At 39.2% G+C, this 14,924-nt stretch overlaps 1 protein-coding gene across 4 annotated transcripts in view; it reads right to left on the bottom strand.

Annotated features, from left to right (window-relative positions):
* Nucleotides 1-14,924, bottom strand: part of DCDC1 (doublecortin domain containing 1) — a 396,547-nt gene that overhangs the window by 308,697 nt on the left and 72,926 nt on the right. For all 4 annotated transcript variants that reach the window (XM_077321955.1, XM_077321952.1, XM_077321953.1 and 1 more), the window contains one exon: nucleotides 10,963-11,129. In XM_077321955.1, coding sequence (XP_077178070.1) covers nucleotides 10,963-11,129 — 167 coding nt within the window. The remainder of the gene's footprint in view (nucleotides 1-10,962; nucleotides 11,130-14,924) is intronic.

Below are 14,924 nucleotides of genomic sequence, written 5' to 3'. Positions count from 1 at the left end.
CTAAGTAGTACTATGTAAGTCTAAGGTAACACTGATTAATTAGAGCAGGAAGTTCAAAAAATCCTAATCAATCCTCAAGGCAGTTTTCTTGTTGCCTTTTTCTTCCTTCTTAACAATGTGGCTTTCTGCAGTGTTAGGATTCTTCAACACACACACACACACACATACACACATTCTTATTCTTGTCCATTCACACAAACCTCTTCCTGTGAACATTGTTTCAGGAGGAGTGGGTGGCAGGCAGGGGGCACACAATGTCAATAGAACAGATAGGATGTCAGGTGAAGATGGAATGCTATGCCCTCTCTAACCAGCTGAAGACTCTGCATGATTGTTTTCTTACAAATAATACCTGTGGGTGTTGAAGCTTCAGGGAATCTATCAAACATACTCTTTCACTTTGCTGCTGCAACTCTATAAAATTTATACTCTATTCAAAAGACTCAGAGACAATAATGCCTGTAGGTGGTTCAGCAATTTAAAGGAAATATGCCAAATTCTACTTTAACAGGAGAGTTCTGTAATTACTTTCAAGGCACTAAAATACCATTGGGTATGATGAAAATTACTGAACTAATTGTGGTATCTTTGCTAAAGAATTAAATTTAAACTTAAAACTGATAAGACTGAAGAAAGTGCAGCAAAAGTGTGCGGCATTTTATTTCTTTAATATATTACATTAATATAACCAAAATTTCAGAAATAGGGCTGAAATGGCCAATATCAAGTATGAATTTAAGAGTATATACTTGCATCCTAATCTCAACAGATTTGGGCTTCATTTTTAAATTCATGGATACTATATAAACTTGCTTAAACAAAGCTCTAATGCCACCGTTAAATCAAACAATCATATATTCATATCTTTATTTCTGAGAGTAATTGCTTATTTTCTTTTCTTGTCAAGGTATTCAACATATGCACATAAATATAAATGGCATGTCTTTCTACAATCTGGAACAGCTTGCACTGTATAAATAAAAGGATAAGTAGTAAGTGGGCGGAGAGTGGGCAGGGCCTGTCCAGACTTTGGGCCAATCAGGATGCGCTATTGGCCCAAAGTCCAAATATGGTCTGCCCCTCACAGCCCGGCCAGGGACAATTGGCAAGATAGCAGCCAGTTTGCCCCTGGCTGCTGATAGGGAAACAAGTAAGTGAAGCTCCCGGGGAAGGGGGGAGATGGGACTGCCTGGTGCGGCCTGCCCAAGAGTCTTTGGTAGCCCGCACCAGGCCTTTGTTGGTTGGGGGGAGGGGGGAGACAGCCTGCCTGCTGCGGCCCACCGAAGCCTCATGGGCTATGCAAGCAGCACCTGAGGCCTTGCCAGACCATGGCAGGCCCTTGCCATGGGGCTCCCGGGGGGAGGGGGGAGAGGGGCCTAACTGCTATGGCCTGGATGGCTGGCTCCACTCCTCATGTATACACTTGGAACTACAATCTACACACATAGAAACTAGAATTAAGTGAGGTCTTTTCATACAGGCTTTGATGAGTAGCATGAGAGAGCCAGGGTTTGGAGAAGGAAAGGACTTCAATGGGGTATAATGCCATAGCGTTCACTTTGAAAGTAGTTATTTTTTCCAGGTGAATTTATCTCTGTCATCTGGAGATTAATTGAATCCCAGGAGATCTCCAGCCATCACCTGGCAATAGACAACCATTTAGATGGTAAAATAGAAACTAGTTTGTGAAGAATCACATCACAAGAGGGCTTTACAATAAAGGTTTTAGCTTCCTCAAACATTTTTTTTTTCCAGCACCAGGAGAAGGAAACAATTGAATTTTTATCCAAAAGATTTTTTTCTCTCAACACATTGGAAGAGGCAGAAAGTCCTAGGATAGCTGCAATGTAATTCTCAGTTACTGTTTCCTGAGTTCCAGCTCAGTTTTGATTCCATATGCTGCCTTGGAACTATTTGAATTAAGGTGCTGTACAGTCATAAGAAGAGCCTCTTGTGGCGCAGAGTGGTAAGGCAGCCGCCTGAAAGCTTTGCTCATGAGGTTGGGAGTTCGATCCCAGCAGCCGGCTCAAGGTTGACTCAGCCTTCCATCCTTCCGAGGTCGGTAAAATGAGTACCCAGCTTGCTGCTGGGGGGTAAACGGTCATGACTGGGGAAGGCACTGGCAAACCACCCCGTATTGAGTCTGCCATGAAAACGCTGGAGGGCGTCACCCCAAGGGTCAGACATGACTCGGTGCTTGCACAGGGGATACCTTTACCTTTACCTTTACAGTCATAAGAAGCAGTCAACAAACATCAGAAGCAGTCAACAAACAATTTATATAAAACTAGAATCCAAGCCCATTGTAGCCAATACAACAGGCATGAGCATGGGTGGAGGTGGAGAAATAGGAAAGAGAGAGAGATGGAAAGAAAGAGAGTGAATAAGAAATAGAGAAAAAGAGAGAGCGAAAGAAAATAGAAGAAGAGAAAGGAAGAGAGAAGAAAAGAGAGAGGAAAAAGAGAGTGAGAGCAACAAGTATAGGTAGAAGGAAAGAAAGTTAGAAGGAGAGGGAGAAAGAAGAACAGAGACACAAATATAGAGAGAAAAAGAGGGAAAAGAAGACAGAAATATAGAAGTATAGATGCTGAATGTGATAGACAAGAGAGAGAAGAGAAAGAGAAAAAGTGAGGAAGGGCTGGCACAGAGTTTCCCAGGCTGGCCCGGACTTTTCACACCTGGCGAGCCTGAGAGAGTTAGCGGCACACAGCCCTCCCAAGCACTCTTCTCGGCCCATGGGGGAGAGGAGCAAGCCCCCCCCCCACAATCATGCATGGGCTGGGAAGCGGGGAGTGGAGCCATCACCACCCACATTAACTGGCAAGCTCAAGGAGGAATGAATGAGGACTTTACTCTGGTTTGGCCTCACTTGAAGTACTGTGTTCAGTTTTGGGCGCCACAGTTAATGAGGTATGTAGGCAAACTGAAGCATGTCCAGAGGAGGGCAACAAAGATGGTGAGGGGTTTGGAGACCAAGACATATGAGTAAAGGTTGGGGGATCTCGGTCTGTTTAGTCTGGAGAGGAGGCGACTAAGAGGGAATCTGATAACCATCTTCAAGTATTTAAAAGGCTGCCATGTAGAGGATGGAGCAGAGTTGTTCCCCCAGAGGGACAGACCAGAACCAATGGGATGAAATTAAGGCAAAATAAATTCCATCCCAACATCCGGAAGAAGTTCCTGACGGTTAGAGCGGTTTCTCAGTGGAACAGGCTGCCTTGGGAGGGGGTGGGTTCTCTATCTTCGGAAATTTTTTTAATAGAGGCTAAATAGCCATCTGATGGAGTGGCTGATTCTGTGAAGGTTCAAGGGGGTGGCAGGTTACAGTGGATGAGTGATAGGATTATGAGTGTCCTGAATAGTGCAGGGGGTTGGACTAGATGACCCAGGAGATCCCTCCCAGGCAGAGCACACTATTCATTCCATCAAGTATATGATTTGGAAAGTACAACAATATGGCACAGACTCTCATCTTGTACTACTAAATCTGAGTTCTCCAAAAACTGGGTTGGGTGTTGCTCCAACCTAGCTACTAATTCCTGTCCTGAGGTCCAGAATATCTAGAAGTGCATTCTAGATTGCAAGATTAGCAACAACATCATAAGGCCTAGGCCAAGTGACATAAAACACACTTATTCTCTCTTTTCAAGAAGGGGACAGGGTCAAGACATAAACAGACATGGGGAAATGCCAGCATCAAGAACTGAAAAAAGAAGTGAGTCATGTTCATACACGCTTACAACTCTGCAAGGCCATAGGTACTGAAGGAATAGAAGGCACCTTCAGAGAAACTGTTCTTCCCCTGACAGGCTCTCATAGAAACTCAGGAGGTGACGAACCCCTTCCTCAGACACCATTTCTATCAGAAAGGAGCTGAATATTCCCCCTGCAGTGACAGAGACAACTATGGTAATTAACCAAACATGGAATGAGAATGAGGTGAGGTGGCCTGCAATTTCTAGGACTACGTCACAGGACAGCGGTAAAAACTATTCCACCAAAGTGATCCCAGTACTATTAACTTCTGACTCCCAATTCTGAAATGGTTTTAATAATTTGACTGTTAATTAATAAGGTAATATTTCCTTAAAGAAGGTGGGTGTGATGTGTATATATGTATACTTTTAAGCAAACAATTATCAACTAGTTTGGTTTGTCCACCAAGCCCAGTGAGAGGTACTCACTTAGGTCTAGTTCTGTGTCTTCAGGTGTCATTCCTTGTGTGTGAGTGTATAAAGCCTGTTGCAGAAGCTAGCAGCCTCCTGGAAGTTAACTAGCTAGCTAACCATAATCCTACACGCCATACTCAAAAGATATGACACTTGTCGCTCTAGCATCTCTGTGCCTCTGGCGATAGCAGTATTTTGCACAGCAGCCTGGCCACACCCCTACGGGTGAATTAATATATGCAGCAAACTGTAGAAAAACTTCAGAAATCCTGCCTCTGCCTAAGTAACCACACTAACAGTCTTGGTTTACAGGCTAAAAGATAACTAACAGAAATAGCTGGAAAAATCACTCAAATATTCAGAACGTCTCCCTGTGCACTTCTTAACAAGAGGGGAGTGGAGAAGGAGCCTATGTTTAACAATGCTATTCTTTAATTATGATTGAAACTGAGTTTACTTATTTAAGAAGATCTAGCATTTTTAGGATCACAGCTATAGTTAAGTTTTCCACAACATATTTTAACAAATAATTCTGTATTCTTTTCAAAAAGAAAAATATAAATGATGCTAAATTATTGTATCATGTTGTTAACATATACAGCATATTTATACTTTAATTACAGCTGACATAAAATTATATCCATGTTCCTAGGGAATTTCTAGCAACCAACTAAACATTAGTCATGTGAACCAGATCAGTCATGTTTCAAATATAGTGCTTTTTCATCTGATAGTTGTAAGGCTAAATGAAATCATTAGATCTTACATTTTTATCACAGCATGTGACAGTAAAAATACCTGCACACTAGAAACTAATTTCAAGGCCATTAAAATGGACTGGAAAACATGCATCACTCACATTTAATCAAAATAGGAATGCCTTATTTTTCCATGACCAAAACTATTTTCTGCCAAGGCCACATACATGTATACCAACAGAAAATAAGCGGAGCTTTCGATACCACCATTTACGCTTATCATTGAAGCTTTTTCTCTTAGAATATTTGCCTACACACAAACTGTAGATGGCAACCTTGTACTTGCTCTGTTCCTAAGACAACATTTCTCAGCTAGTCCTCACATATCCTCTTTATCAACATTTTATGTGCCACAGATCTATAGCTTCTTATTATAAGTGTAATGAAGCAGAAGTTATTGAAGCATTTTATTGATTGCTCAGATCACAAGTTTACTGTCATACTGAATTGGCACCTTAGTCGCTGAAGCAAACCGCTGACACCTTTTTTAAAAAGTGACAACTACATCTATTTCATGACCAGAAATCCATTTTCATCTCTATCAAGACAAGAATGCAATTTTCACTTCATTTAACTGATGTTAGGCCCGCTCAAGGCATGACACTTTGGAAGAGACGCAAGTTTAAGGTTCTTAAAATACTTCTGGTAACTAAGATGCAGCTTGGTTGCAGGGACATTTTCAGGCATTGCTCATATCCATAAAACAACTTAACATGATAAAAATCACTTGCCAAAACTTTGAAGAAAAAACTTAAAAAGAACACAGAATTATAGGAACAATATTTTATGCTCTTTTAATAAAATGATATACTGCTATACAACAAGTATTACAAAATCCAGCCACTTAAAAGTTTCTTATAATACAGGATTGTTGTTGGGAACCTCTCTTCTTTTTTCCAGGCTATCCCATATTAAAGGGCTGTTATGTCACACTTCCCTCCTGTACACAGAAAAACTGTAACAGATCTCGTTTTTGCAGTATTGTGCTCATCTATGTCTTAACATTGATAATTTGTATCTCAAAAAGTTTTTAAAACTTTAATCAAAGCTATGGCTTTTTAGGAACACGAATTAACTGCAAAACTACGTCACCAAAACCTTTTGCAACAATATTAATCAATAATATCTTATTAATCAATAATAACTATTTTCAAGCAACTTAATCAAATCTACACACTAATGTATTTAAAAGTTACAGGCATGTGAAGTTTAATGTGTAAGGTATCAGTACAGGACAACAGTTGTACAATATTCTTTTATAAAATGAAAATGCCATAGAAAGGAACATCCATGATAATTAACAATGCACAATGCACAATACTACCTTATTTACCTAATAAGATTGGTTCCCCTCCCCCTTTACATATGCTGTCAAGAAAGACAGAGGGACATCATCACATACAAGTTACAGTAATTAAAAACATTTTGTGTTTGATCATGTTTTAGAGAGATCAGCTTACAGGGCAGGTCATCTTCATTTTCAGTAAATATAGTGAACTCAGTTTAAGCATTAATATGCAATGCTCATATCAAGGATAGCCTGTGAAGGAACCATACAACAAATATATAAAACAAGGGATATTATGAAAAGCAGCTGGTATCTATTCTTAAACTGACATGATTTGAGGCAAGTATCTATAAGCAATGATCTCAAACAAAGGTTGTTATAAATACTGTTCTAGCTTGTCTCAAAAGTAATAATCAATTGAAGAAATGTACAGCACTCTTCCAGCCTAAAAGCTGACTGATTATGCCAGTTGCAAGTGGATACAGAAAATGAATACAGGGAAACTGTTCCAAGTATTAAATATTGCATCTAGAAAAATAATTTGCATATAAATTAAAGCAGTGGCATTATGATTTCCTTTAATGGTTGCTTTATAATGGGTAGAGTCTGAGTCTACAGAGAATCCTGCCAGTATTATCGTACTGAAATTTAAAGTTTCATACTATATGTTTGTTGTTGTTTTTTCATTTTTAAAACCTGTAATAATATACTACAACAATGAACAATTAGTCTCTCCTAACTTTTTGCATTAAAAACTACTTTGCTTAAGCTCTTTGGCCTGTAGCTAAAGTATATAACTAAAAAAAGAAAGAAAAAAGGCAAGCTCTGTAACAATTTCCCAAAAATTCTCTTGTTATTGTGGAGATTAGTTCTGGCCTTTGAGAAAGTAGGACTAGTTTTAAAGGCTAGGAAAGTTACATTGTTATTTCTTCCATAACAAATACAAGTGTTAGTTCAATAAGTTGAACTGTAATAATTTTTATTCCCCCCCCTCTTTCTGAGTAATACAAAATGGCTAAGGTAATATATTTTCCTACATCTACCATTCACCATTTTTGTCACCGTACCCATGTTGTGTATCCCATTGATCTCTGTGACAGACAGAACTAATTACTTTTACCACATGATTCTAAAGGAAGAAACTGGTTTCAAATCATTAATATCATTTAAAATGTTATTTCGGCCTTCTGTTTTGGCCTCCTTTAGCTCTGCTACAAATGTGAATGACAGCTTCCCTGCTTGAAGCAGAGGGAGTACACAGGCTTCCTCATTCACCAACAAGACTATGGCCTTTTCACACGTTCTTTCCACAGCAGTGTTTGTCCCCAAACACTGGGGCTCAGCACAATGACATTCCTGTTCAACACCCCCACCAACAGGACAACTACATATCAAGAATGCTAATGAGAGAAGACAGGCCCCTTCCCTGTGAAGTGTTAACTGCACTCTGAGCTTGCATGTTTATACTTCTTTCACACTTACTAATGAATTTTAATATTCTCCACGTAGCTTTGAATAATTTCATCTTGCAGGTAACTCTGTTTTCAGAAAATAAATTCAAATATATAATACAAAAGTAACAGTATTAGCTGTATTCATTATTTTTATGGTTACATAATATACTTGGGGGGAAACCCTTAATTTTCAGATCTAACTGAATGCACATATCATGAAAAGGACAGTTTTGAACACATACATCTTTTGTAGAAACTTAAGATGCCACCATGTACAAAATACAGTTCACAAACCTCCCAATCTCAAGGGTGTTCACAGATTTTTAGGAAATTATTTTACAGTTTGCTAAGTATGTGCTTAAACCCATTATTTTAGAACACTTTCGTTTCAGAGTACAGGTCATTAAAATATACATATTTTGAAATAAGAATGGTAATAAGACAACTATAGGTTCAAAACTTCTTCCTTTAGATTACCCCACATATCCTTAGTAAAGGGCAACTGAAGAGTCATACTCTTCATGAAATGGACATGGCTCAGGAAGTAGTTGTCTCTGAACTGGGTATTTTGATTTAATTAAGATCCTTGAGTCTAAGAGAGTTAGATACAACAATTTGGCAGCATGAACAGTACTACAGGAAGCTCAGTTGCACCTCTATGTGTACTGTTGCCATTGTAAAGTCTGTAAATGCTGAAACAGATTAAACATTACACCAAACATTTTAATATAATTATCTGCAACACTCCTAACTGTTTTGAATTATATCCTTAGTACCTGCTTTGTTGACACACTCTAATAAAACCCTGTGCCATAAGACCAAAATAATTTCTTCAACATTTTTCAAACATGATTTTATTTTAAAAGATAAAAATATATTTAGAGTTCAGCTACATAAAACCACCAGTTTTTACAGTCAATATTTGCTGTCTTTTGAGCACAGAACATTGTGTTGTACATAAAGTTGCTCTCTGAAAACAAGAGCCATTTATGCATTTTGATATGCTAGGTTAATAAAGGTGAGGAAAGCACATAGCACAATTGCTGTTGATGCACTCCCTACACATACCAGCATAGCCATACAACTGCATAGCCCTACACATGCCAGCATAGCCAGGAATAAAATAACATTGGTTGCAGTTGCATGGCTGTGAGCTTCATGCAATGGCAGAAAAAGGGACAGAACACAGCACTGCAGTATAGCATATCTATAGATAGAGTTGCTGGGTATTGCGTGGCAACCTGTTGGAGAGGGGGACAGGGACATAAGGGAGCTATCACTGAAGGTGTGACATCATGCCTCAGTAGGAATCATGTTTCCTAGAGACTTTGCCCTGGAGCTGACATCACTCCATTGGCCTGATGTCCATTTAAAAAAAAAGTCTCCTGCCACCCATTTGAGTTGTGATTTTAGGAGAAGCTCAGAATATTCCATCCCCACTCACAGGAAGACAACCCTAAGACTTTCCCCACACTTACAAAAGAACCTTGTGCACAAATAATTTCCATGAGTGCAGAGCAAGAGTATAGATTTTCCTATCTAGCTGCAGACCTCTGACAATTCTTGGTTTGTGCACAGTGTATAGCTTGCTGTGCTTCAGCCACAAATTGTTTGTCATTGTTTTTAAATACCTAATTTGGGGAAGGGGATGATATATTACAGAACAGGTTCAACCAGAGAAAAATAATTACAAGTATGCCAAGAACACTCTAATTTTAAAATAATCAATAACATTTAGGTTTTGAATATAAATTTCAATGGTATGATGCATTGTTGCAGCAATTAGCAAGGAGCATGATGGATCCTATTTGTTACTCCATACGTAACCTTTATAACTTCAAGTTGTTTAACATTTGCCTTCTGTATTTGTAAAACTCAAAGTATACTAAATTATAAATGTGCTTTTTGAAAACATCAGAATCACTTCCATCACTTCATCCTATTAATCTAAAATATTAAAATCAAATTAATGTTTTTTCTTGAATATATTTTGCTAAATTCATGAATTAAAAAAAACATTTTCCAACTTAATATATAGTTGTGTTTATTTAACGTCTCTATGATAACATAGTTTTGTCTTTATGGGATTAACCATTTATTTGTCTCTTTGATGTCAATCAAAATAGTTTAACATGTAAAAAACAGAGAGTTTAAAAATCCTATGTGGATTTGCTTACATTGTTAAAGTGGACTCAATTTTGCTGAAATATCCCTTGTTTTAGCTAAGAACTGAACACAGTAGCTAAAACAAGGCATATTTCAGCAAAATTTAGCCCACTTTAACAATGTAAGCAAATTTTCTTGATTACTTGATCATCATCAGTTCAGAATTGAAACATTTTTTCCCCAAAGAAAATGCTCGTTTTTCTTTATGGACCCAACAGCAGGAGGTGCTGTATAAACAGAATGACTGACACTGCCTTCTCCCCCATACGCACTTAGTCTCCCACCTCATACAGACTGTGATGCATTCATCCTTTAGTGCACGGCCTGAGATCTTTTGTTAATCTTTTCTCCACAGTTCAAAACACAATCCTCATTTTAATTTTAATCAAGTTCTATGCCGACCATTTGTAAATACTTCATAATTGCAAAATTAAGAATTAGTAATTCTGAAAAGGCATACACATTCTATTTTGATATTTTTATTCAGATCCATCACACTCATATATATATATCAACAAGAAAACTGTTAAACACATATTCAGATGGTTAACACAATATAGGGACATGCAATAAACTGCAAACCAATGAAATGCACAATGAATTGTTTATATCATTTATATGTATTTTACATGCCTATGTTCACATCTGATTTATCCTCCCCCCATGTTGAAAACAAAGGATTCAACTTTGCTTAAATGTACATGTTTTTATATGAAAATATTGCAGTAAGATAAATATTCCAGGATTAGCTTTTCTAACAATTGTATGTGTGTGTTGGGGGAGGGGGACAAAGTAGATTATAAGACCCCTACAAAAAACCCTAAAGATGCCTGACTATTAGTGATCCTATGCAGAATGACTATATATAATTTCCACATAAGAAGTGACTCTCCTCTGCACAGTATGCAGCAAGAAAAGATTAGACATATAATGCCCCATACTGAAAGACATACACAATTAGCTCCATTATTGTTGGTGAAACTGTAAGAGAAACATTTCACCTACCTATCGAGTACAAAACATGTCATATCTCCTTATGACACGATGCCAATCACAGCCTTTCTACCAGTGGTACATTTTTAAAAGACAGGGAAAAAACAGCCTTTAAAAGACTTGGGATAACTCACCTGTTCACAGTAGTTTTTTGCAGACTTTAATCGTTGGTACAAGGCCTTGGATACTCCTTGAATATATATCTTTGCTCCAAAAGGGCTGAAACCTTCTCCCTTAGAGACCCAAATAGGTCCATGCAAAGGTGTGATGGAATTTTGCAGGCATTTGTCAAGCAAAGAAACTATACAAAGGAAAAGGAGGAAAAGCATTCTTTTGACCCAGCTGAAACACAGAGTCTGCAATGCATCCCCAAACCCAGAACTCTTAACATCTATTATTTATATCTGACCTGGGTTAAATCTGAGAAAAACAGATCCTGCGTTTCTAGTGGCCACCATGAAGGATGTATTTATATTGAGGCACCCCCCATGTAAGACTCATAAGCCTGTGAGCACACCTGAATAGTTTTGAAGTGTGTCTAACTAGCTGCACAGAGTGTCATGGTGTGCACTGATTGCCTTATCTTCTCATTTATCACAGATGAGTTGGAACCAACCTTGCTGAAATCTACTGGCATTGTCCTGATAAAATTGCAAGATCCATGTTGTTTCAGTGCATAGTTTCCTGTTGAGGAGTGTATATATTTATAGATCAAACATTCTATTCAGCTGATTTTGTGAATGTTTGTATTTTAATAAGAACTGGCCTTTTCACTGCTAATGTTTAAAACAAGCGACGTTTTCAACGAATAAATCTGCTCACTATAGATTGTTTCAACATCCAGGGAAAGGCATATGAGACAATTGTATATAAACGCGCAGGAATTACTTTTACTTTCTACAACCATTTCCTACCAGAAAATGAAAGACAGGCACATCTTGTAAATGTCAAGCAAACACATAAATCTATTTACATTAGTAAAATCACCATATGTCTCTTATTTTACAGTACAACATATGACAGTTACATGGTCTAGAGAAATCTTATGTTCACTGACATCAGTAAATCCTGAAGTCCAAATGTGTATTTTCCTTTACCTTCTGCTCAGCCTTATGACAAACAGACTGAGAATTATATACTGGGAATAATTACAGTTTATTGCCCCATATATTTCTAATAAGGATGGGTGAACTTGCTGTTTCCATTCTGGTAAAGCTGCAGTATTTTCCCCAGAACTTGATAACTAGCTGGTCCGGAATGTGGCAGCAAGGATCTCTACCAGAACCAAATGGAAAGCCCACATTCAAGCTGTGTTCTTCCAATAGCACTGGCTTCAGATTGGAGACCAGATTATATTCAAGGTATTTATCTTTAAAGCCCTAAATGGTCTTGGGACCATCATATCAGCAGGACTGCCTCTCCCAGAATGTCCACAATAGGACTCTGTGTTCAAGTGAGAAAAATCTGCTAAGGGTCCCTAAGGAGATTAAACTGGTCTCAGCCAGAGCCAGGGCCTTCTCAGACCTGTCCCCAGCCTGGTGAAATGTTCTGCCAGGGGACACTAGAGCCCTGCGGGACCTTTGACAGTTTCACAGGACTTGCAAGACAGAGCTGTTCTGCCGGGTCTATGGTTGAGGTCAGAAGTAAAATTTAGATCTGCTGGATTCTCTGCCTAACCCATACCAAGTTGAGACTTTGCACTATACTTCTGAATGATCCCCTCCCTCCTGCCACCATAGAGACAGTGCTGCTGTAGACCAAATATCAGCATTCATAGTTGAAACTTCAGTCTTAGATCCATCCCAGTCAGGTTTCTGGACTGGCCATGGGGTGGAAAAAGCGCCAGTCACCCTGATGGATTGACAGCTGGACTGGGGTGGGTCAGCGCTGCTCATGTTACTTGACCTCACAGCATCATTTGAAATAGTTGACCATGAGCTCCTAGCTCACTGCCTCACCAATGCCAGGATACAGGGGATAGCCGTCCAATAGCTGATGTCCTTTCTCCAGGGTTGTGCACAGCAGCTGGCAATTATAGAGAGAGAATTAAGCTTTTGCCAACTCACATGTGGAGTACCACAGGGAGCAGTCCTCTCTCCAATTTTATTCAACATCTTTATGTGCCCTCTTGCCCAAATGTTGTGGAGATACGGACAAGCCACTGCCAACTCGCATGTGAATACCGCAAGGAGCAGTTCTCTCTCCAGTTTTATTCTATTGGTGCAGAGGTATGGACTTGAGTGCCATCAGTATGCAGATAACACCCAACTCTTCCTCCTGATGGATGGCCGCCCAGATTCACTCTTTAGCCAGATGTCCAGAAGCAGTGATAAGATGGCTCAAGCAAATTTGTCCAAAGTTCAACCCTTCAAAGATGGAGGTCCTATGGCTAGGCAGGAAAGGCCCAAGTGAGGAAGCATGATTACCCAACCTGGATGGGGTGCAACTGTCAACAGCTCATTCCGCCAGGAACCTGGGTATAATCCTGGGCACCTCCCTCTCTGTGGAGTCACAGGTCACAAGAGTAGTGCGGCTGACATTTTTCTACCTGTGCCAAGCCAAACTATTAGCACCCTCCTTGATCCTGGAACACCTAGCGACAGTAATCCATACAACAGTCACCTTGAGGCTAGATTTCTGCAACTTGTTCTACACAGGCCTACCCTTATCCCTGATTTGAAAGCTACAATTAGTTCAAAATGCAGCATCCAGGGTTCTCACGAGATAACTGATTATCAGTTGAATCCTGGATCAAGCTTAAGATCTTGATAATTAGCTTTAAGGCCATATGTGGCCTGGGCCCAGTGTACCTGAGGGACCTCCTCTCTGCCTATGCCCCTCAAAGAGCATTATACTCAGCCAACTGCAACTGGCTGGTGATCTCTGTCCCTAACGAAGCATGTTAGGCCTTAACCAGGGCCAGGTTGTTCTCTGTCCTGACCCTCACCTGGTGGAATAAGCTCTCAGAGGAGATATGGGTCCTGTCAGAGTTAGCACAGTTCTGCAGGGCCTGCAAAAAGGAGCTCTTCCCCCAGGCATTTGTTTGAAGTCAGTGAACTAATAACATCTACTGGGCCCCTAGAACCCCACCCCATTTAGATATGCCATCAATCACATCGTGGGGCAGTCCAATCTGACTAATCTGCTGGGTTGTGGTCGAACAAACAGTGAACAATTAAATCTTCAATTTGTTGTTGATGTTATTGATATTGTTAATTACTGGTAATTGATGCAGTTACTGTATCTGTCATATGGTTTTCATGTTCCCAGAAATGTTCAATAGTTATTGATAATTTATGATTTTACAGTATAAGATTGTAATGTAAATGTTTTATTTTTTTAAATATATTATTTTGAATTAATTTTAAATTTCATACAGGGATCATACCTAAACTATAAAATGTAATCTGCCCTAAATTCCCAAATATAGGGTGGAAAATGAATCCAAAAAATAAACAAACTAGATGAGCCCCACACCTGAGTTGTTTCCACAAGGAAGTGATTCTCTGTGTAGCTGTTGTTGCTGCAGATGCAGTGGCATTTGCAGCAACATGCTCAAATCTACAGAGACATTTGCAATAACAACAAAGCCCACACAGCAGTTTCCCCTAAATTTTCCTTGTGCCAGCTCCCCACAGCCACTGTTGCCCTGCCTACACTAGAAGATAGTTTTTAAAAAATCAGGAAAATATATTCTGCAGCATAATAATGCAGCCTGGACTTTCCTTTACAATTCTACAATGAAAAGGAATAAATATGTACTTTAAAAAAGAAAAGAAAAATGGGTACTAAGATTGTGGCATCATCATTATAATGCCCTTGCATCCAAGTAACCCTACCTTTTTAAAAGCACCCCCCCAAAAAAAAAACAACTTTCTGATGTGTTTGGGGGGAGGTAGCTGCAGGAAAATGACTATGATGTGAGCAACACTTAAAAGACTGCATACCTTTCAATTCCCTTGACATTCAAGCGTGTTTCCAAAAAGACTGTAGCAAAGCTGCCTACCCACCCCCCACCCCCGGGTTAAGATCTCAGCACTGCATTTCTCAGTGGAAAATAAATAAGTAGGACAAATAGAGGCAAATGTCATGTGGA

Source organism: Paroedura picta, chromosome 2, assembly GCF_049243985.1.
Source record: "Paroedura picta isolate Pp20150507F chromosome 2, Ppicta_v3.0, whole genome shotgun sequence".
NCBI classification, from domain to species: Eukaryota; Metazoa; Chordata; class Lepidosauria; order Squamata; family Gekkonidae; genus Paroedura; species Paroedura picta.
Note: the sequence above shows the minus strand (reverse complement) of the source record. Positions and strands in the feature narration are given on the sequence as shown.